The sequence below is a fragment of the Nansenia antarctica genome (assembly GCF_963989245.1).
Source record: "Nansenia antarctica genome assembly, chromosome: 3".
In the NCBI taxonomy this organism is placed as follows: domain Eukaryota; kingdom Metazoa; phylum Chordata; class Actinopteri; order Argentiniformes; family Microstomatidae; genus Nansenia; species Nansenia antarctica.
Genome location: NC_137688.1, coordinates 50,015,963 through 50,037,084, shown reverse-complemented (window position 1 = coordinate 50,037,084; position 21,122 = coordinate 50,015,963). Strand labels below are relative to the sequence as shown.

Below are 21,122 nucleotides of genomic sequence, written 5' to 3'. Positions count from 1 at the left end.
TCGTCTGAGATACAGTAACAATGAAGAGACATAGATAGCAAGAGCCTCTGTGTGTGTGTGTGTGTGTGTGTGTGAGTGTGAGAGAGAGAGATGCGTGAATGTTCTTGTGTGTATATCTGCGAGTGTGTGTGTGTGTGTGTGTGTGTGTGTGTGTGTGTGTGTGTGTGTAAGTGAGAGAGAGAGAGAGATGCGTGAATGTTCTTGTGTGTATATCTGCGAGTGTGTGTGTGTGTGTGTGTGTGTGAGAGAGAGAGAGAGAGGCGTGAATTATCTTGTGTGTATATCTGCGAGTGTGTTTGTTTGTGATTGTATGTGAATGTTTGTGTGTGTGTGTGTGTGTGTGTTACAATGTTTGTGTGTGTGTGTGTTACAATGTTCCTGTGTATGTGTGTGTGTGTGTGTGTGTGTGTCTGGTGGAGCTGCCTGAGTTACATAATCTCCATCTCCCTCCCTGGCTGTGACAGTGAAGCAGGGTGCGCCTGTCGGCTCCTATCATCTCAGGCTGGCTGGAGCTTCTCTCCTCGGTGCTGTGGCTCGCCACGGTAACGCTATGGTACAGCCCCCAGCCCAACCTTCCTGTCCCTAGACATCAGCCAACCCACGCCTGTGTGTGTGCGCTTGTGTGCCTGTGTGTGCGTCTGTGTGTGCCTGTGTGCGTCTGTGTGCATCTGTGTGCGTCTGCGTGCGTCTGCGTGCGTCTGCGTGCGTCTGCGTGCGTCTGCGTGCGCCTGTGTGTGTCTGTGTGTGTCTGTGTGCGTCTGTGTGCGTCTGTGTGCGCCTGTGTGCGTCTGTGTGTGCCTGTGTGTGCGCCTGTGCCTGTCTGCGTCTGTGTGCGTCTGTGTGTGTCTCTGTGTGGCTGATTCATGCACCCCTGATACCCCCTGTGTGTTACACACTATCAGGTAAATTACTTTCACCTTTTCGCCACCTACAAACACTAGATGTCGTAATACAACCTGCCAGAACATTAGACACGGTGTGTAGAAGTGACTTAAGGGCTAGCTAACAAGTCTACTGTGTGATCATTTAGGCCCTCTACTTCTGACACTCCAGGTCCTGTGACTAGGCTATGGCATCCGGACGACAATAGCACCCATCTGCCCGTGTCGTCTGTTCTGTGAGACTGGCATTGTGCTCACTTGTTGACGCCCTAGCCTAGCGTAAGAGAGGCCAAGCGTATAATAAACACATATGCGGTGCACACATGGACTGTCTTTATTGCCATAAACAGGCTTGACTGGTACTGTAGGGCCATCGGTGGCCTCCTGTCTGGCAGGGTTTGGCGTAGCTAAAGCTGGCCTCTGAGCCGGTGGAAATGTTTTGCAGCAGGAGAAGATGGGCGCTGCACAGGCAGCCTGGTGGGTATTCCACACACAGACACACACACACACACACACACACACACACTCACACAGTGCCCGACGGCAGGGCTCTGCTGCAGATGTGGCCTCCACTGCGTCGGCGGAGGCGCGGCACAGAGGGCCGGCTCGTCTGAAAGTGCCGTTATTTATCCCTCTGACACCGGCCCCGGCTGCTTCATTGAGGAAATGGCTCCACTTAGGCCCATTATGACGCCGGCTCTCCTCGCCGAAACGTGTTTGGACTGCCGTTACCTCAAAGCAAAGCAAAGCAAGCAAGAAAGAGATGCACCACTGTTCCTCTGATGTCCAATTATTTATTTGACGCAAAGTCAAAGCTGCCTCCTTCAGGGTTTATTTTTGTCAAATTTTTGTCCCTTTTTCTCCAATGCTAGTTATTTTATTGAACGTCCGTTTCTTCAGGAGACTTTAATTGGAAGTCGAACGGGTTCCCCACCCACCCCAGGCGGACCTGTACTTCTATACTCCTCCCCCGGGCGTCCGGCGTGGTGTAGGCTCTCGACAGGTGGCCGTAGTAACGACGCCGTCACTTTCTTCTGTGATGTCGGGGACGTCATACTGTCCTCTGGGATCTAATCCCACCTCCCCCCCCCGCACTGAAGAAAAGAGTGGAGGTGTGGGGGGGGGCGGGGGGCGTTGCGGTAGGGGGGGCAGCAGGCAATGAGGGCTCCTGGTTGTCATGGTAGCGCCATAGAGGAGACAGTGGGCCCACGGCTCCCTACCTAATTGACATGCACCTCGCCCGCCCACTCCTCCAGCCCCTCCCCACCCGGTTCCCTTAGTTATCCTCAGATATCACGCTGACACGAGGGTCCTCTACCCTGAGACCCGTGTGGGCTTCTTTCTCAACCTCGGTTTCCTTGCTTTGCTCTTCCTTTTCTCTCCGTCTGCTCAGATCTCTCTATTTGCATCGCTGTGTTTTTCCGGAAGCTCCGTATTTGGGCAGAGAAAGTTGTGCAGAGGAGGGGAGACGGAGAGAGTGGGAGAGAGAGAGGAGGAGGAGGGGGAGGGGGAGGGGTGGTGTAAAGTGAAAAAGGGGTAGAAGGTGAGGGATTGAAAGAGAGAGGTAAAGAGAGAGAGGGAGTGAGGGAGGTAGGTAGGTAAATGGAGGAAGAGAGAGCGAGAGAGAGAGACAAATAGGGAGATATCGAGAGACAGATATTGGGAGGGATAGCGAGAGAAAAGAGGAGAGAGGGAGGCCACTTGAGGAGCTGCAGCCATCGATCACACACACCTCTGCAGCTGATCCATCTGCCCCGTGGCAGCTCTGCCCACTCACACACTTCACACACAGGGCGCCCCAGAGCACTAGCTAACTACCACCGCCATGCTACACAACACAACACACAGGTCTGGCTAGCTACCGCTGCTACACTACCCAACATGCCCCACAGGCCATCCCACAGCTGCAATGCTGCGTAGAGTAGAAACGTGTAGAGTAGATTTAGTTATTTGTTTAGGGTTCATTAATGCAGTTTTGAGAGAACCAATCAGCTTCTTTCGTTGCTTGCCCCTTTAGGCGGCTGTCTGAGGAGGAGAAGGGGGGGATTTGCTTGTTCTGTAGGAAACCTGTACAGGTTTCTCAAGTGTCTTTTGTTAAATGGAAATGTATATCTAGCTGTATTGAACAGATTTATAGTGGGAGCTTTCTAGAGGCTTGTATGTATCTTGTAAAGGATAAAGCCATCATATGAACGTAAGCTCCTCTTGGTTTTCCCAAAGATCACGTTCACATACAGTCACGTCATTGGCAACATTTTTAAACAGCTTCACAAGTTCAATACCCTGAGACATACTCACTCTCTCTCTCTCTCTCTCTCTCTATAAATTCCAGTCACGGACCGTGTTTGCGTATTGTGCTCTGTTTTTCATCACTGGCAAATACACAGCATTTATTTATTATCTTTTTATTTGCTCCCCTGGGTAGGAAAATTACAGGCATATGAAATCGCATGATGAATGTCTCTCACCCACTGCTGAAAAAAAAAAACCTAGCTGTCACCCTGGCCATGTCAAACACCACATCATAAAAGCCCTTCGAGAACCTGGCCCTGGTCCTTTCACAACGCCAGCACGGTAACACCAACGACAGCTCGAGACCGTAATGAGGGAAATATGAACAACCCTATAATCATTCCCTGCTGTCTTAATAAGTCTTGTGTTTTGATGGTATATTTAGGATTTCTTTACCAAGGAGAGCATTGCCTGCCTGCCTGCTTCCCTCCCTCCCTCCCTCCCTCCCTCGTCCATAGTTCATGCAGTTCTCTGTTCTCCTTGGTTCGGAGCCTGTGTGTAGTCAGCACTGGGTGCAGTGGTCCTGACTTAATGGTTGTCTTTCAGCAAGAGGGGGGTCCTGCCTGTCTGTGGTTGGTTATGTAACGGTGGTAATCGGAGCTATGGTTTATGCTCTGGTCCCCGAGCCCACATTACCACTAAAAAGGTTTTTGTTGGGTAGTAATCAGTTAACATTCGATTGCGACTGCGGTCTCACGCAAGACATACATTATGTACAGAGCTGTGCAAACAATAAAACATATCGCAGTAAAACAAATTAAAATCTAACCCCCCCAAATCCCCTGACCACTGATATATTGGGCTTATTATTGGGCTACAATAATATCATCTTTGGAATACTTTAGGGGAGCTGTTGGCGGGGGGGGCTGGTTAGTTGAATTATAAATGTGGTTTTGCAGTACTGAAGCTGAGGGCCGAGGTGGGGTAGGGAGGTGGGGAGGATAGGGAAGAGGGGGGGGGGGGGGGTGGGTGGGGGCGGGTGAAGCGCTTAAGAGGTTACTGATGCCTTCACTGGAGACGTACCAACCAAGCGTCATGTGCCAAGAACATGCGGGCTGTACATCCCCTGGCTGTCACAGGGTGAGCTCAGTACACACGGTCTTTCTTACACAAACATACACCCGACACATGGTCCTGACGTGCTGCCAATCAATCACAGACACATGCGCGCATGACCAAACACACACACACACACACACACACACACACACACACACACACACACACACACACACACCACACACACACACCACACACACACAGGCCTACATTGTGGCTGTTTTTGTCCTCTCCCTGTGTGTCTTGGTTGCTGTGTTTTCTGCTGGGAGGGTGCCTTTGTTTTTCTCCACGGCAGTGCTAGGGTGGGGACGCGTTATGTAAGCTGTGGCGTGTGCCTGGGATAGAGAGAGCAGGGTGTGACTTGAAGAATACTCATAATTCACTGACCCCCCCCCCCCCCCCCCACCACCACCACCACCACCACCCCCCTCCCTAGAGTGTTCCCAGCAGCTGAAACCGCAGAACATCCAACATCCTCTTTGACCCTTAATTTGCATTTGTGCAATCTATGACAAATGCTTACCATTGGTTCTTGAGGCTTCTTTTTTTGTTTGTCTAATTGAGAGGGTACAGAAATGGGCTTGTTTTTCCATGTGTTTCTATGGGGCAGAAATACAGTACAATGATGTTGTGGTAACCATCTGCTGGAGTTTCCCTGTATGTGTGTGAGTGTGTGTGAGTGTGTGTGTGAGTGTGTGAGTGTGTGTGTGAGTGTGTGTGTGTGTGTGTGTGTGTGTGTGTGTGTGTGTGTGTGTGCGTGTGTGTGTGTGTGAGTGTGTGTGTGTGCTTCTGTGTGTGTGCTTGTGTGCGCTTGTGTGTGTGTGTGTGTGTGTGTGTGTGCTTGTTTGTGTGTGTGTGTGTGTGTGTGCGTGTGTGTGTGTGTGTGTGTGTGTGCTTGTGTGTGCTTGTGTGTGTGTGTGCTTGTGTGTGTGTGTGTGCTTGTGCCCTCCTGCCTCCTCCCACGGCCAGGCTGTAGAAGAGGCTCTGCCTAAGTGGGTACAGGGAGGCGTGTACCTCCCCCCTCTTTCCCCCCTTCCTCGCCCCCTGTTCCACACACCACAGAACGCCCCCATGCAAGCTGCATTAAACTTCCTTATATAATTGATTACAGTAACATATAGCGAGTGATTATGTGTAAACAACCTCCCCGCCCCGGTTGACCTTACGATGTGTATGAAACAAATTCCTGGACTGTTGGTGACGATGGTGGTGATGGTGACGTGGGAAAGGTCCGGTCGGGGTGACGGATGATCGACGTCCGTGAGTGATGTGAGCAGGACGTGAATAATGGAATCGATCCGTAGGGTCGACGATGACGTATTGAACCTCCTCGTGTGTTTTCAAGACGAATCGAATTAGCAGCCTAGTGTCAGTGTTGGCTCGTTCGACCTTTGCCATTCATCACGTTCACAATCTGTGGAATTGAAAATCATCAAGTGCTGTGATGTCATAACGATGGTTTTCATAACGCTCCCGTGTCCTCCCTTTGCCATGGAAGCATGTCTGGTTTTCATTAGAAACCCCTTCTTCATCCCAAAACACCAGTGTGGGAAGCATCCCTGGTATCATTAGTTAGGCTACGTTTTCTGCATTGCCTTCGGTGCGTACTGTACGATCAGGGGTGTTTTTTCCTCTGCTGAAAATGGTTCCCTTTTTTCTCTGTGTTGCAGATAAAATCGAAGAAGCACAGAAAGAGCTCAAGGATCCTAAAGGCGCACAGAAAGGTAAGGATTCTTATCAATGAGTCACATTTTCTTCAAAAGGAATTGGGAATGATTCCACTCTTTCCTATCCTTCCTTCCACAGCCCCAGTGTTTTTTTGTAAAGAACGTTCTGTGCCAATTCAAGTCTGCAATTTGCTGGTGTTCTATGGGAATACAGGAAGTGTATTTCATCTGAGCTCTTAATAGGAAAAAGTATTGGTCCTTTTGTGCTCGGTGTCAGTGGAGTCCAATCATTCCATTCATTATTATGGAAATTATATTATACGTACGGCCTGAATGTTCCGTCTGCATCTCCCCAACCTGTTTAATGAAACAGCTTGTCTAGTTCCTACATGAGTTAGAGAGTTTTTTTTTAAAGATCTTTTCTGCTCTCATTTGAGCAGTGTTAGAAGTTGTACTTCTTTGAGTAACAACATATCCCTCCACAGATCAGAGGGCTGCTGCTAACATGTTTTATAGATATTTTTATGTTAAGATTATTTCCATCACCTTCCATGGACATTTTAAAATAAGTGAATTAAATGCTGGTACAATGATTGATAGCGGTGCATTTGACACTAGAGCTGTTTGTTATGCCCCTAGAGGGCTACATGCTATTTAGATTGTCTGTGATGTAACAGCATATGTACAGAGGATGACATCATTATGCACAGGGTTAGCTCTCAACTTAACTTCCAGTCTCAATCTTAACATGCTCAACAGTGCCTGAGAAGTAGGAGGCACTTACCTCAAGGCAACTTACCTCATCCCTAGAACATTCAGGATTATTATTATTTTTGTAAACACCTTACTCTCTTTTGAACCTGTTAGCATGCACTTCTGGGTCTCTCTTTAGAATGAGATTGGGAGGGGCATGTGTTGAATAACCTAATAAGAGTACCTAAATCCCCTTCTCAAAATACATCAGCTAGTGATGTCACCAGCCCTGTCAGTCACATGTTAATCCCCCTTGGCTGGCACTTTTAAAAGTAGCTTATTCTATCAATGGTGCTGTCATACTTGGCCACCAATGACACACCTTTTTCTATTACCAAGCGACCCCTCATTCTTCATGCCTTGCAGTAAGCCTAATTCTTTTTCTACACTTCTAACCTAAGGGCTTGCAGTGTAACGTATAATTTAGGATTTAATTTCAGAGCTACAGTGTCACATGGTGTGGTGAGAAGAACATTAGTTATGTACAGACAATGACTTGATTCATATACTGTAGTTACCAGTCTTTCCTTATGGGCAATATCATGTGGATCGACCAATAGGAACCCTGACCTCATTTTACAGTATGTGTAATGGGGAAATACCTTGAGAAGCCAGGAAACCATGACAGGGCAAAGCAAACCTTATGTAATGGGTCCTTTAAAACCACACTCCTAAACCACTCTTTCTAGGCCAATTTTGAGAGTTTATGGGACTCCCTGCTTTGGGTGCGTCTGGCTTAAACAGTAGGTCTTTTATTGTTGGGCAACTGACAGTACACCCAGAGGATAAAAGCTGCAATTCAACCCAACCTCATGGTAATGATGTGTCTCAGAGCAGTACTGTATGATGGAGAAGAACTTGTTGCAATTCATCGTATAATTGGTATGATTTTGAACGTTATGTCCTCCCCCATAAGCCACATTCGAGACATGGCAAGGGTTAAGCAATGCAGTGTTGAGGTATTGCTTTAAACTGTGTTTTAACAATTCTCACCTCGTTAATTATAAGTACATCTGTTGTTTGTCTCCCTGTATTTGGTGTTGCAGCAATTATCTAGCAGTAAATACTTTAACACAGTTTTAGTGCCAGGGGTCTCGAGGATTAATTCCAATCTGGAACACACATGCACCGTTTGCGATACTCTTGCATTAACATAGACATTTGATTTCATCCGCCATCAAATTCGCATCATTACTGTGAAAGTGAGAGAGGTTATGAGGGTACGAAAACGAGTGGGAATGAGGGAGAGAGTGAGAGAAACAGAGCGAGGGAGAGGGAGAGGGTGGGCTTTATACATACTGTAATGATGCGTGGGCCTCAGTGGCTTCAGACACACAGTGGCGGAGGAGAACTTCCAGAGCCCAAAACAAGAAGGCTCATCTGTGAGTGAGCTGTCAGAGACAGAAGGCAGAGGTAATGTTTGGCTTTGTATTGGTGTGGAGGACGGATGTTCTCCCTATCGACAGACAGGGATTTGACAGTGGCTTACAGCTAAAACCTTGACCTACAGGTAAAGTACAGACGTTTACCTTGGTGAAAGACAGTGGATTTATGACAATACTTTTATTTGTGATGCACACTACTTCATTACTATGCTCTAAATATTTCATGCAATATGAGACAAATATATTAGAAATGTGCCTGCACACAATATTGTTTTGATGAAACTGGAATAGGTGCAGTGAGGGTGATTTGAGGAGTGTTATGTAACTTCCAGCTGAGCTCGACAGCATAGTGTGCAGAGTGGGTTCTTCATACTCTGGCCAAAACGTATTTTTATCTGACAAATTAAAAACCGAAATGCAATGGTGGGTGATTCTCTATGCAGATTTTCCTTCTTGGTCACACTTTACATACCCATGTACCTTTGTAGTAACATTTATATTACCCTGGTAATAATATGTATTAAACACATTACTCACACCATACAGAAGTGATTGCTTTGTATTTGCATAGTAATGTAATTTTGCTGCATTTATTTATTTATACAATTTTATATGAAATAAAGAGCACTGCAATTGCATTATTATCCATGCAATTACTGAATTTAACATGTGAATACAGTGTTGTTACAAGTGTAAGTAGAGTGCTATTGCACAGATATAGTACAAAGTTTTGTCTACCATATTGTCTTTTTTATAGAAACTGCTAAATTCATTTAAAGAGGCAATCTGGGATTCGTAGATCCACTTTTGGACTTTTAAATGAATTATATAGCCATTGATTCTTGAAGAATGGAACTTGTATTACTACATTGTTTGTAAACAATATAATTGTAAACAAAACATGGTTATAATTATGATTTCTCAGTCCTTGCATCTATAGATCTGTCTGTGAATGTAATGGTTAAATCTCTCCAGCCCCATTTGTCAGCTGTTTACCAATTAAGTGGCAGGGAGAACACTTTGTTATAGAATCCCAGATTACCCCTTTTAAATTGTATAATTGTATTTAATATATTATTATATATTATTATTATTATTATTATCATCATTATTATGATATATTATTATAATAATCGTATTATTTTATTTCTTCTATAGGTGTCAATGAGAGCAGCCGAAGAAGTGCAGACAGCATAAAAGGACTGAAGAGGAAAAAGGTTGTGGCAGAGAACCAGCTAAAGAAAATCCCCAAATCTCCTGTGAAGAAGCCCTCGCAGTCCAAGACCACCGCAGCCACTCTAGAGGGTGCGTCGTCCAAGGATCCCACCCCCTCCTGCTCCTACCCCAACAGCCCCACTCAAGACCCTCCCAGCTCACCAACCCGGAATCAAGATCTTGAGTATGTTCAGCCGGGAGTTACATCCACCGCTGAACATGAGAGGCTAAAGCAGAGGGAAGCATCCTCCTTGAAGACGTCGTCTCTTGATCCGATCAGTGGTGACGAGGGGTCTGCTTCTGGCGTCGGAGAGTCGCAGCTCAAGGACAGCAAGAGCAGAGAGACTAGCTGCGAGGGTGACTCTCCTTTCCACACCAGTGCTCCCCTCGAGGTCTTGCTCAAGGCCATGGAGCCGGACTTCAGCACATTGGCCGAAAGAAAAAACTCATTTTCAGTCACAGACATTGGAGAGGCAGGTCTCACTCACGCTACCCAGTCGAGTAGTGAAGTGAATGCTATGCCAGCTGTACATTTTGGTGTCCAGTCTCAGACAGCCCATATGCAGGCTTACTTTATAAACGAACTAACTCATGCCCCCGTTCCCTCAGGCTCTAATGCCTTACCTCAGAGTCAGCCACCAGTGGTGCAGACATGCCAGTCCCTATCAGCCAGTGTCCCCAGCACCACTCAAGTCCCTGTCACACCTGGTTACAACCGGGTTCAGATGGCGACTGTTGTCAACTTTGGTCTTGAACAGATGTGTAGCATCTCAGCAAAAGACCAGAAGCCCAAGAAGCAGGGGAAGTATGTGTGCGAATACTGCAGTCGGGCATGCGCAAAGCCCAGCGTGCTACTCAAGCACATCAGGTCTCACACAGGAGAGAGGCCGTACCCTTGTGTGACGTGTGGCTTCTCATTCAAGACAAAGAGCAACCTATATAAGCATAAGAAATCCCACGCCCATGCAATAAAACTGGGACTTGTTGCTCGCTCTGACTCTGGAAGCGGGTCCCTATCCCAAGAGTCTGACAGAGCCCTGGGTGCACATTCAGACGTTGAGGAGAGTGGAGAGAGCGATGAAGAGAGCAGTACAGCGGACTTGGACCCTGACTCTTCGCAGAGTAGCATCACTGCTTTCTCGGAGAGCAGTTTGCAGAGTGCAGGCACAGCACTTGGCAGCCACGGGGAAGCAGACTCATTGGCTGCTTACGAGGCGCTTAAACCAACGACTAGTCAGAGGGGCTATGAACCCAAGGTGACAGCCACCCTTCCGAAAGTGGTCGTCTACCCAGTCAATGTCTCCCCTCTGCGGGCTGACAGTCCAAGAGTCACAGACTCCGCCCCAGAGCAGGCTACTGCCCAAAGGCAACGAGAGTTCCAAGCTGCAAATCTGCGGTCGAACATCACAGTCTTGTCGTCGTTGAAAGAGGTGGATTGCACAAGCCCCCACCAGGACACAGTAAGCGAGGATGAGGATCAACAGTGCATTCCATTGGGCGGCGGACATGCTCAGCTTCAGAGGCAACAGGCAACAGACTTTTCCCAGCAGCAGCAGGGCAAGTGCCTGCTTAGCCCCCGCAGTCTAGGCAGCACAGACTCAGGTTATTTCTCACGTTCTGAAAGTGCAGACCAGGCCATGAGTCCCCCAAGTCCCTTTGTCAAGATAACCCCACCAACAGACATGGATGTGTCCAAAAATGCACTGCCAAATCTCCCCGCTGCGGTTGCCACGATCATGCATGTGGCAGCCGAAGAGAAACCACGTGCGGTACAGGGACAGATGCGTCCGCCCTTAGAGACAAAAGCACTGTCTCTTGAGGAACGAATTTCAAAGTTGATATCTGATAATGAGGCAGTCGTCGACAACAAACAGCTGGACAGTGTCAAACCAAGAAGGACTTCTATTTCCAGGAGAGGTAGCATAGACTCCCCAAAATCCTACATATTTAAAGACTCTTTTCAGTTTGACCTTAAACCAATGGCAAGAAGGTCAAGTTCTAGCTCAGACATACCGAAGTCCCCATTCACCCCAACAGAGAAAAATAAGCCAGTGTTTCTTCTTTCTGTACCTCCTCAGTATCCACCAATGGACTGTCTACCTATAACAAGAAGTAATTCTATGCCCACAACACCAGGGCATTCAGCCCTTCCACCTAACATTGCCCCCCAGCCCCACCCACTGCGTATCTGTCAGTCATTTGATGATAAAATAAGTTCCTTTAATGATGATGTATTTTCATCTGCCCCATCTACCCCAAATCCAGCTATACATTCTCGTACCCTTGTAAGGCAAGTAGCAGTAGAGGATTTTTCCACGAGTGAGGGGCACAGCCTCCCCTCTTTCCGTTCCATGGATGATGGTTACCATGGGTCTAGTGTGTCCACAGAGATAATGCAAAGGAGCAGGTCTTTTGAGCATGGTCAAGACAGAAACCGAAAATCGCAGCAGCCTAAGGGCACAATGTATGAGTGTGAGACTTGTCGCAACCGGTACAGAAAACTAGAAAATTTTGAAAATCATAAGAAATTCTATTGCTCAGAGCTTCATGGTCCAAAAAACAAGGCTGTCAGAGAAACTGAGCAGGATGTATTTCAGTGCAGTGTACAGCAGCCCTTTCTCCCCAGAACAACTGGTGTTTCTGGCATAATGGAACCACAGACATCAATTAGAAAAAGAAGGAAAATGAAGAGTGTAGGTGATGATGATGACCAATCCCCAACTGACACCATTCCTCCTTGCTCTGCTAGCTTTGATTCTTGCCAATTGCCAACAGCCATTTCTGGACGACCATTTTCTCAGCACCCTGTCATAGTGGATCTACAGCCTCAAAGTAATCCACCGCAAATACCTCAAATTCAGCTCATAGCAAGAGGTACAGATACATCAGAATCAAGACTATCACCGATAAGGGAGGCCCAGATCAGCAGCTCTATTAAAGAAAGAGGGGATTTGCAGAGGCAAGGCAGTGGAACGTCAGTCATCAGACATACCAACTCTCTAAGCAGGCCCAATTCCTTTGAGACATCTGAATCCATTGACAGAGCTTCCCCAGTTGATTTCATGGAAAAAGATTCCCAGAACATAGCAAAGGCAAAGACAGAAGCTGCAGCTAATACTGCATTAGAGAGCTACCATGAGAGAATGTCAATACCTAAAGGTGAACAGGGAATGGAACGCCGTGGCAGCGGTGCATTAGCCTCCGTAGTGGAGAGCTGTGCTCCTGTCCAACAGTCTCGTCTGGTCCGCCAGAACAATATTCAGGTCCCTGAGATCCTGGTCACAGAGGAGCCTGACAGGGAGAATGAGGGTCAGGCTACAGAGCCGGTGGAAAAACCTGCAGATACATTCAACTGGCCCCAGAGGAGTGAGAGTCTGTCCAAGCTGCCCACAGAGAAATTGCCACCGAAGAAGAAAAGAATTCGCTTAGCTCAAATGGAACACTCCTCGGGCGAATCCAGCTTTGAGTCCTCTTTGTCTCGAAGCCTCAGCCGGGACAGTAGCCTCTCTAGGTGCTCCAGTGTTTCAGCCTCCTTTGACAGGGATGAACCATCGAGGTCAGACAGCCCCTCTAGAGTAGAAAGCGTCAACAAAATATCTGAGACTCAAGGACCACCAGTAGCCTACAACACTCTGGGGGTACCTGGCATGATGAGACGAGCTGCCTCTGAACAGATCAGTTGCACTCAACCCTCAGTGGAGATATTGTGTGACTATCGCAGCAAATCCTTTGATTGTGGTAGTGTGTCTCCCAGAAGGTCGTTGTCACCAATGGAGCAGCCAAAGAGTGCCCAAGCCTCCCCAGCTGCACAGATACCTCTTATTGAGAGAAGAAGAGGGCCCATGGTTCACCAGATGAGTTTAAAAATAGGGCCAGAGACTCAGCATTATGTAGGGAAGCATGCCATACCTCTACAGAGGCTCCCTGCTGCAAATGTATTCACAGTATCTCAACAGAGGTCTCAACAGATTACCAATAAGCCTCCCATTGCTCAACCATTTATCTTGCAATCTGGGGAAACACTCTTGAAAAATAATGAACAAATGGTGCAAAGTGTTAACTTGGGTGGCCAAACTCAACTTCCCCAAGTTCATGGCCTTCCACATCCCTGGCATCAAACAGCTCGAGTTCAGACATGCCAAAAGCTACAGCAACCTCCAGCCCATGTATTGGTGGTCCAGGGAGATGCTCAGAACAAGTCTGCTGACTCTCAAGACAAGAAAAGCTTTGTGCCCAAGTACCAACTCCAGTGTCCTGCTCTGAGAAGTCAAACATACTCTTTCTCTAGCACACAGGGGACTCAGTTAGCATTGCCAGTCTTAACCATACCTATTGCCAATCAGATAATAAGTGTTTCAAAGCCGTCAGATGTACTCCACAATGTTTATGCACCAAGTAGTCAGATTGTAGGGAATAAGACACAATCAATTATTTTGCCAGGGGGGCTACAGAATGACAAATCTTCCCAAGGCCCAACAAGTGTTGTCCCATTGCCACACATTCTGATAACTCCTGACCATATGAACTCTTCCCCCTCAGTGGCCAGTAAAGGTAGCCTCTCATCCCTTCATATTGTAGACTGTGACATACAAAGTGTACCAGATATTAACAAGGACAGGTCCCAAGCTTCGGTTGGTCCTCAAATAAAACACAGTTTAATGTCCAATCTCCAGAGCCATATTAGTGAAGGTCAAAGAGCTTCCTCCCTCGGATCTTTACATTGCACCCAGAAAATGGCCTCTGTGACCCTCTGCCCTCAGCAGGAGCCCACTGCTTCTAGCAAGCGAATGCTCTCCCCTGCCAACAGCTTAGACATAGCTATGGAAAAGCACCAGAAGCGAGCGAAAGACGAGCACGGGGCTGCCTGCCTCACTGACGGCAGGTCTGTCAACTATGTAAACTCTAAGATTGCAGAGGTTTCCAGGCAACGGAAGCTTATCAGACAGGTATGCACCACAGAACCAGTGGACAGTCCCATCGAAACTGAAGCCCCTCCACTGCCGCACGATAAAGCAGATGGTGAAAAGGACTCAGAGACACACGAGACACACCGTAAGACTATAGCACCGGAGAGTGCTAGGCAGGGGGTGAAAAGTGAAACATCCACTATAGTTCCACAGGAGCCATGCCCGGCATTGAACACCACTCTGGCAAGTCACGGATCCTCGGTGCCTGCAAACGCCACACTGAAGCCTCGAGACAAGAGTGAGGAACACAGATGGTCTCCCGCCAAGTCTCCCATCAGGCCCTTGACTTTTCATGGACAGGTGAAACTGGCCTCATCTGTGTCTGTGGTAAACACAAGAGACAGCCATCGGCTTTCTTTCCCCAGCCTGAAAACTGCCACCACCTTCACGTGGTGTTACCTGATGAAGAGGAAGCCTCTCCACGTCCCACAGACAGACCAGAAGATCTCGGCCTACTCCACCTGGGCGATCAACCCTAATAACCCCAACCCTCTGGGCCTGCCTACCAAGGTGGTGATGTCTCTCTTCGACTCAAAGCAGAAGTCCAAGAAAATACACTACACTGAAGCCATAACCACGAGTGTGAAGTCAGACATCTTGTCCTATTCAAGCAAGCTGAAAGACGTCATGCCTAAGGTAAGCACGATAATTCTATTTCTATTAATCAAGTTAATTTTTGTGTCGTCTGTGTTTAATTTGGCATAATGCTCAAATCTAGGCTAATTAATTGACATTAATAAAATGTTTACATGATAAAACATTTTTATATGTGTGACATTGCTAATTCCTCAAATCATTTTAATCCCTAGGTCTTAACCCCTCAGAAATCTACGGCAACTGAGAATACTGGCAAAGTGCAATCTGAGACTCAGCCGAGCAGTGAGTCAGACAAGGACTCATCTAAAATAGAACCGAGGAGAGTGAAGATATTCGATGGAGGGTATGTAATCCAAGCAGGAAAATAATTGATCTTGACTTGATTAATATCTGTAATATTTTCTGTAATTTCAAGTAATGAAATGGTACTGCTAATTAAATTATAATTACTCATTGTGAGATTTGCTACATTGTTTACATTTATTCTGGCACCTCATTCTTTGATTATATAGACACATTTTAAAGTGTGGTTTTAATTGTCCTCTCTCATCTCTTTTATCCACCCTCCAGATACAAGTCTAATGAGGAGTATGTGTATGTTCGAGGGCGTGGACGTGGCAAATACATCTGCGAGGAGTGTGGGATACGCTGCAAGAAGCCCAGTATGCTGCGGAAACACATCCGCACCCACTCTGACGTCAGACCATACCACTGCACCCACTGCAACTTCTCCTTCAAGACTAAAGGTCAGAGCTCAGGCTTACAGTAGGATGTTTTGTTTTAAATATATATGTTACGGTACATGTGGGAAAACTAGGGTTAGGGTTAGATAAGCCAGCACGTACCAAGTCACCCTAGCACCTAACCCTAACCCTAGTTTTCCCACATGTACCGTAACATATATATATATATATATATATATATACTGTATATTTGGAAAACCCAGTTTTTTATCATGACTGCTGATGGCATGTTGTTCTATGCCCATATATGGGCGTAAACGGAACAAAATGACACGGTCATACAGGACGGTCTATTACTGTGTAGGAGAAGAGGTTGCGTGGCCTAAAGTTCGGTCTAATTACAGAAGAATGAATGTGGAATTAACATATGTGGGTAGACTTTTATGGCCCGTTAGATCTTCTTCTTGGATTTTGCTTAATTCGTTCAACCGAGCTTTACATCTCAAGGCATTTTTAAAATTTGAATAGCGTACGTCAGTTTCGCTCTGATCCTTTTCTGTTAGAAGCCTACGTTTTTTAAGACTTTGTTTCTCTGTCTCTTAAAAAAAGGCCAGTATGATGCACCGTTCTCGAACCTGCCTACCCACGCGACACTGCAGAACAGTACTCAGTGTCAGTGCATCCCACGTTCCTTTAAAAAATGTCTTTATCAGTTCGTCATCCGTTACGTACAGTGCAGCTTTGCCCAGAGACATGCTTCTCTTACGTAAACTACTCCTGTGCTGCACAAGCTCCTCCCATCCTGAAAGACGTCGTCGCCTCCTCTCCTTACAGGAAACCTGACCAAGCACATGAAGTCCAAGGCCCACAGTAAGAAGTGTATGGAGATGGGGGTGTCTGAGGGCCTCCTCGACGACCAGGATGCGGACGACTCAGGTACACAATTTCAGCATTGACCCCACTGTTGTACATTTCTTTCATTAGGATAAACCCCTTGAGATGTATCATCTCGTTTTAGAGTGGGTCCTAACATAATATTACAATCATAACAGCAGAAAGAGTACAATTATCACAAAATACAGACAGACAAGAGACAAACAGCAACATACATTACTAATTGAAAACATTGAAAACATTACACCCATAACAAGGCCAAAATGGCTAATAGAATAAGAGGAAGATGGATCTACATACTATAATATACATACTACATTCTACAATATACTTAATACAGCTGAATATAATATATTAAGTGTAAATGGTGACAACTTCAAAGGTAACAATAACAGTCAGTCAAAAAGTAAGAAGACAGTGCATGCTTAAAATTACCAAAAGATGTGATGGATCTAATACTAACTGGTTGTGTAATTATTGTGTAATACAAAGATCTGCTTCTATGGTTGAAAGCCATAGAGGTCCTTCCTGTTACAAATACAATCCAGCCCAGTTGGAATAACTCTCAGCTCTCTAGAGAAAGAGGGAATAATGTTCCTGTTGGGTCAAAGATATTATTACAGATTCATAGGGATGTCATACAATCCATACTCACTTGTCTGCTACAGTACCACTCAGGTCTAATCTTGTATTTATACGGTAAAACAAATGTGAATTACACCCCTTGTATAAGACTATCTGCAGTAAGTGGCTCCCTGTCAATTTCATTTAAATCAAGTATCCTCTTGGTTTAGACCTCTACAGTATCTGTAATTGGATGATGCTCACAAAGTGGCATTCATGCACACATAGATTTTTTTTTTTTTTTTAATACTCTATGTTTTCACCAGTCTTCTATGGGTTCTAAGAACAGGATCACCCTTTCTGTTAAATAGTTTTCATGATAATGACTACAGCTATGAAATCTGCAGTCTGTAGCTATGCAGATCAATAGCCTTGCCACGGTCTAATTAGAAATTCTAAATGCAGCTTCTTCCCCTGTTAACTCAGAGCTCATGTGGGCGGCATGCACAGCGTTTAGAGAGAGGAAATTGCTGCGTCTAATTTTAGAAAAAAAAGAGAGAGGCTGCCTGAAAGCTTTCTATGGTCCCAGCCGCTGCGAGCATATTTGTTCTTCTGCCTGCAATGAGGCTCAGGGCTCTATGGTGGTCTATCTGTCTGTCGCGTGAAACACGACTTCGGCAGTGTTAAAATACCCAATCTAATGTTATTCACTGGCAGAGGCGTTCTTTGTGTAAGTGATACAGAAATAGAAGAGATATTATGATTCCCCCCTTCTCATCTTGAAGTTCCCATCTCATTGTGTGAATATGGTAATATCAGAAAATAATATCTGAACCGGTATTTTTTACAGAAATGTAACCATATTCTATACTGTATCCATAGTGTATCTGTATTGTACCTGTAATATCTATTGTATGTCTGCACACACCCATAAACAGTTGTACTGATAACCTACGACCTGTGCATCTCTCTTCCTCAGGAGACCGCAGTCAAGGGGGCAGTGCCGACCGGCCCGACTCGGACGGCGAGGATTCGGACGGCGCCGATGACGACGACAACGACGACAACGAGGAAGAGGAGGAGGACGACAGCCAGTCCGGCCTGTCCACCAACCCCTCCGTCTCCGCCAGCCCCCAGCATATCCCCTTCATCCAGGCTGAGGTCCCTCCCAGTGCTCTCCTGGCTCAGATGTCCATCAACCCAGCCCCCCTGTCCCTCCCCCAGCCCCCCGGCCCCACCTCAGACTCTCACACGTACACCTCCGACACAGAGTCTGTCCCCATGATGAGCCCTGTCTCGCTCTGCAAGCAGATGTCCATCTCTGGAGCCTGCTCCAGCCCCGGCCCCCTCCCTTACTCCCCCCCGCCCCACGCCCTCACCTCTGACTCACACACCTCCGACACGGAGTCAGTTCACATGATGAGCCCTGTCTCGCCATGCAGGCAGATGTCCATCGACTACCCCGACTTTGACGTACCCCCTAGTCCCCCCGCACCGGGCAAGGGCTCCAAGCTCGGCCAGGTGAGACCCATGTGTTCCCATTCTCTGTCTCTCCACCCCTCCCTGCCTGTCTCCCTGCACCTCCTTTCATACCCCTACCCATGCCTTGAGTCCCGCATGCCAGGCACTTCAGCAAAGCTGCTGTGAATGCTCGGCGAAGGTGAATGGATTTTCCTACCGATGATTGATTAGCGGCATTCATTGCCTAGCGGCTAATTACAGATCATCTTGCTCGTGTCTTGTCATCAGGGTATTCCATACATAGCGTTATGTATTTTTAATGAATTCATTCACACTTTATTTAACTTTCATTCAACCAGGAAGGCCCTTGAAATGGAATAGATTATATCATTTTTTTCCAAGGGAGACCTAGGCAAAGTAGCAGCTGTTCAGTAGATAAGAATTGCATTTTATTCATCTTTCTCTTTTTTTTTTCTCTCTGTCTTTCCAGGACAGCTTCACTGCACCTCCCAGCCTGCCAGTGAGTGAGTCAGGTGTCCCTGTTGACCGTGGCACCCAGACCTCCTCCTACATGCCCCAACCAGGCCCCTTGCACTTTCTCTCCCAGTACCCGACCCAACAACCAGGACCGGGGACAGGGACCCAAACGCACCTCTTCAGCCACCTGCCTCTGCACTCCCAGTACCCGACCCAACAACCAGGGCCGGGGACGGGGACCCAAACGCACCTCTTCAGCCACCTGCCTCTGCACTCCCAGTACCCGACCCAACAACCAGGACCGGGGACAGGGACCCAAACGCACCTCTTCAGCCACCTGCCTCTGCACTCCCAGCAGCCCTCCCGCTCCCCCTACAGCATGGTCCCCGTAGGGGGGATCCAGCTGGTGTCCGCTGGCCTGGCAGCCTACTCCACCTTCGTGCCCATCCAGGCCGGCCCTGTCCAGCTCACCATCCCGGCCATGAGTGTCATCCACCGGAACACCAGCCCCCTGCCGGCCCCCGCCGCCGGCTCCCCCAGGCCCGAGGGCTCCCCCCCCCAGCCCTTGGTAGTCCAGGAGCCTATCAGTAGCGTCCTGCCCTGCTTTCCCCTGGGGCAGGTCACGGGGCTGCAGGCGTTGGGGGCCTCCCAGGCTCTACAGTCGATGGGTCTGGAGACTCTCAACGTCATGGGCATGACTAACACAGGCCTGGCCTCCGCTCAGTTCCTGTCCCAGCAGGGTCTGTCACTCAACGCCACCCTGGGCCTGCAGGTGCTGGCGGCCAGTCCCACCTCCCAGAGCTGCTCAGGCCCACACCAGACTCACATCCCTGGGCTGCAGATCCTCAACATCGCCCTACCGGCCCTCATCCCCTCCCTCAGCCCCCTCTCCGCCCTCAGCCCTCTCCCTGGTCCCTTCGAGAGGCACGGGAGCCTAGAGGCCCCAGGGGGCCGGCCGTATCAGACTGAGCCTGGACCCTCAGGGAGCAGTCCGTCTGCGTCGTACACCACCACCACCAGCCTGCTGGTGAACACCCAGGAAGTCACAGCAGGCAGCAGGCCCAGGTCCAGGCCAGAAGCCACTGAACTGGAAAAGGAAGAGAGGGTTATTAAGTCTTCACCACAACCTCCCCCAGTCTCTGAGGGGGGTGTGGAGGGTGTTAAAAAGGCACCAGCGATGGGCGCTAGTGAGGCTGTGCTTCAGAGGCATTCGGCGCTCTCCCAGCAACAGGAAGCCGACGATTACAACGAAGCGTCCAGCGACGACGAAGACAGACTAGTCATCGCCACCTGAAGACAGACTAGTCATCGCCACCTGAAAGCCCCAATCCAAAAGCTCTTTATTCACTTTTTGTAATGCTTGTCACTTTGTAAGACTGAAAACACTTCAGGGGTTTGTTTATCTGCAAATCTCCTTTCAAAAGCACAGTTTCTGACATTCATATTGTATGTGCAATCATAAATGATGAAATTATAATGATGACCAATCGTTTTATTTTTACTTTTTTTGTCCGCTCCAGACAATTTCTTTTTTGTACATGTTGTATAGACAATTGTGCCTTTTTGGAGTTTCTTGTTTAGGGAACGTGTAAATATGACCTTATAAATTCAGTAGTTGCTTGTGTTTATTTAGAAATGAAATGGAAGTTAAAACAGAGAAAATGGAGGATACCAGTTTTATTTTGGAAAGTTTTGTGTCAATGGTAAATTTATGGAAAAATAGATGTTGTACTGGTATATGTACATTTCTATGGATTTGGGGCAATATTTCTGTGTACAGATGTTGTGTTCAACTATTTATTATATTCCATCTAGTGCCCATTATGATTCATAAAGTCCATAGGTATGTGTAATATGGTAGCTTTACATTGCGGTATCAATATTATCAACTGTATCAGTAAAACTTTGTTTACAAATGTACAAGTCATACAGTTGTCTTTTGTCTCTGAAGCACCTGACACACAGTTACATAACATCATGGCGAGAGACCTTTGTAGGTTGGAAGTTGACATTTCTATTGACAGGTTACACCACATAGCATCTAACATTTGACATTTCCCTAAGTTAATAGAATGTTAATAGTCATTAACCTTAAAGGAGCAAGGCAGCGGGCACCTGGGTGGCATAGCTCACTAAGGCGCATGCCATGTAACCGCATCGTCCCTGGTTGGATTCCGGCCATTGAACTATCCTGCATGTCATTTTCCTCTCTCTCTCTCACCCATCC

General features: G+C 47.3%; 1 protein-coding gene across 1 annotated transcript in view; it reads left to right on the top strand.

Annotated features, from left to right (window-relative positions):
- Nucleotides 1-20,627, top strand: part of hivep1 (HIVEP zinc finger 1) — a gene marked incomplete at its 5' end in the record, with an annotated part of 50,899 nt that extends 30,272 nt beyond the window's left edge. Inside the window, 8 exons of the mRNA XM_080526803.1 lie at nt 5,903-5,956; nt 9,196-14,855; nt 15,029-15,159; nt 15,387-15,562; nt 16,334-16,435; nt 17,937-18,478; nt 18,909-19,024; nt 19,154-20,627. Coding sequence (XP_080382929.1) covers nt 5,903-5,956; nt 9,196-14,855; nt 15,029-15,159; nt 15,387-15,562; nt 16,334-16,435; nt 17,937-18,478; nt 18,909-19,024; nt 19,154-20,189 — 7,817 coding nt within the window. The 3' untranslated portion in view covers nt 20,190-20,627. The remainder of the gene's footprint in view (nt 1-5,902; nt 5,957-9,195; nt 14,856-15,028; nt 15,160-15,386; nt 15,563-16,333; nt 16,436-17,936; nt 18,479-18,908; nt 19,025-19,153) is intronic.
- Nucleotides 20,628-21,122: the final 495 nt, after the last annotated feature.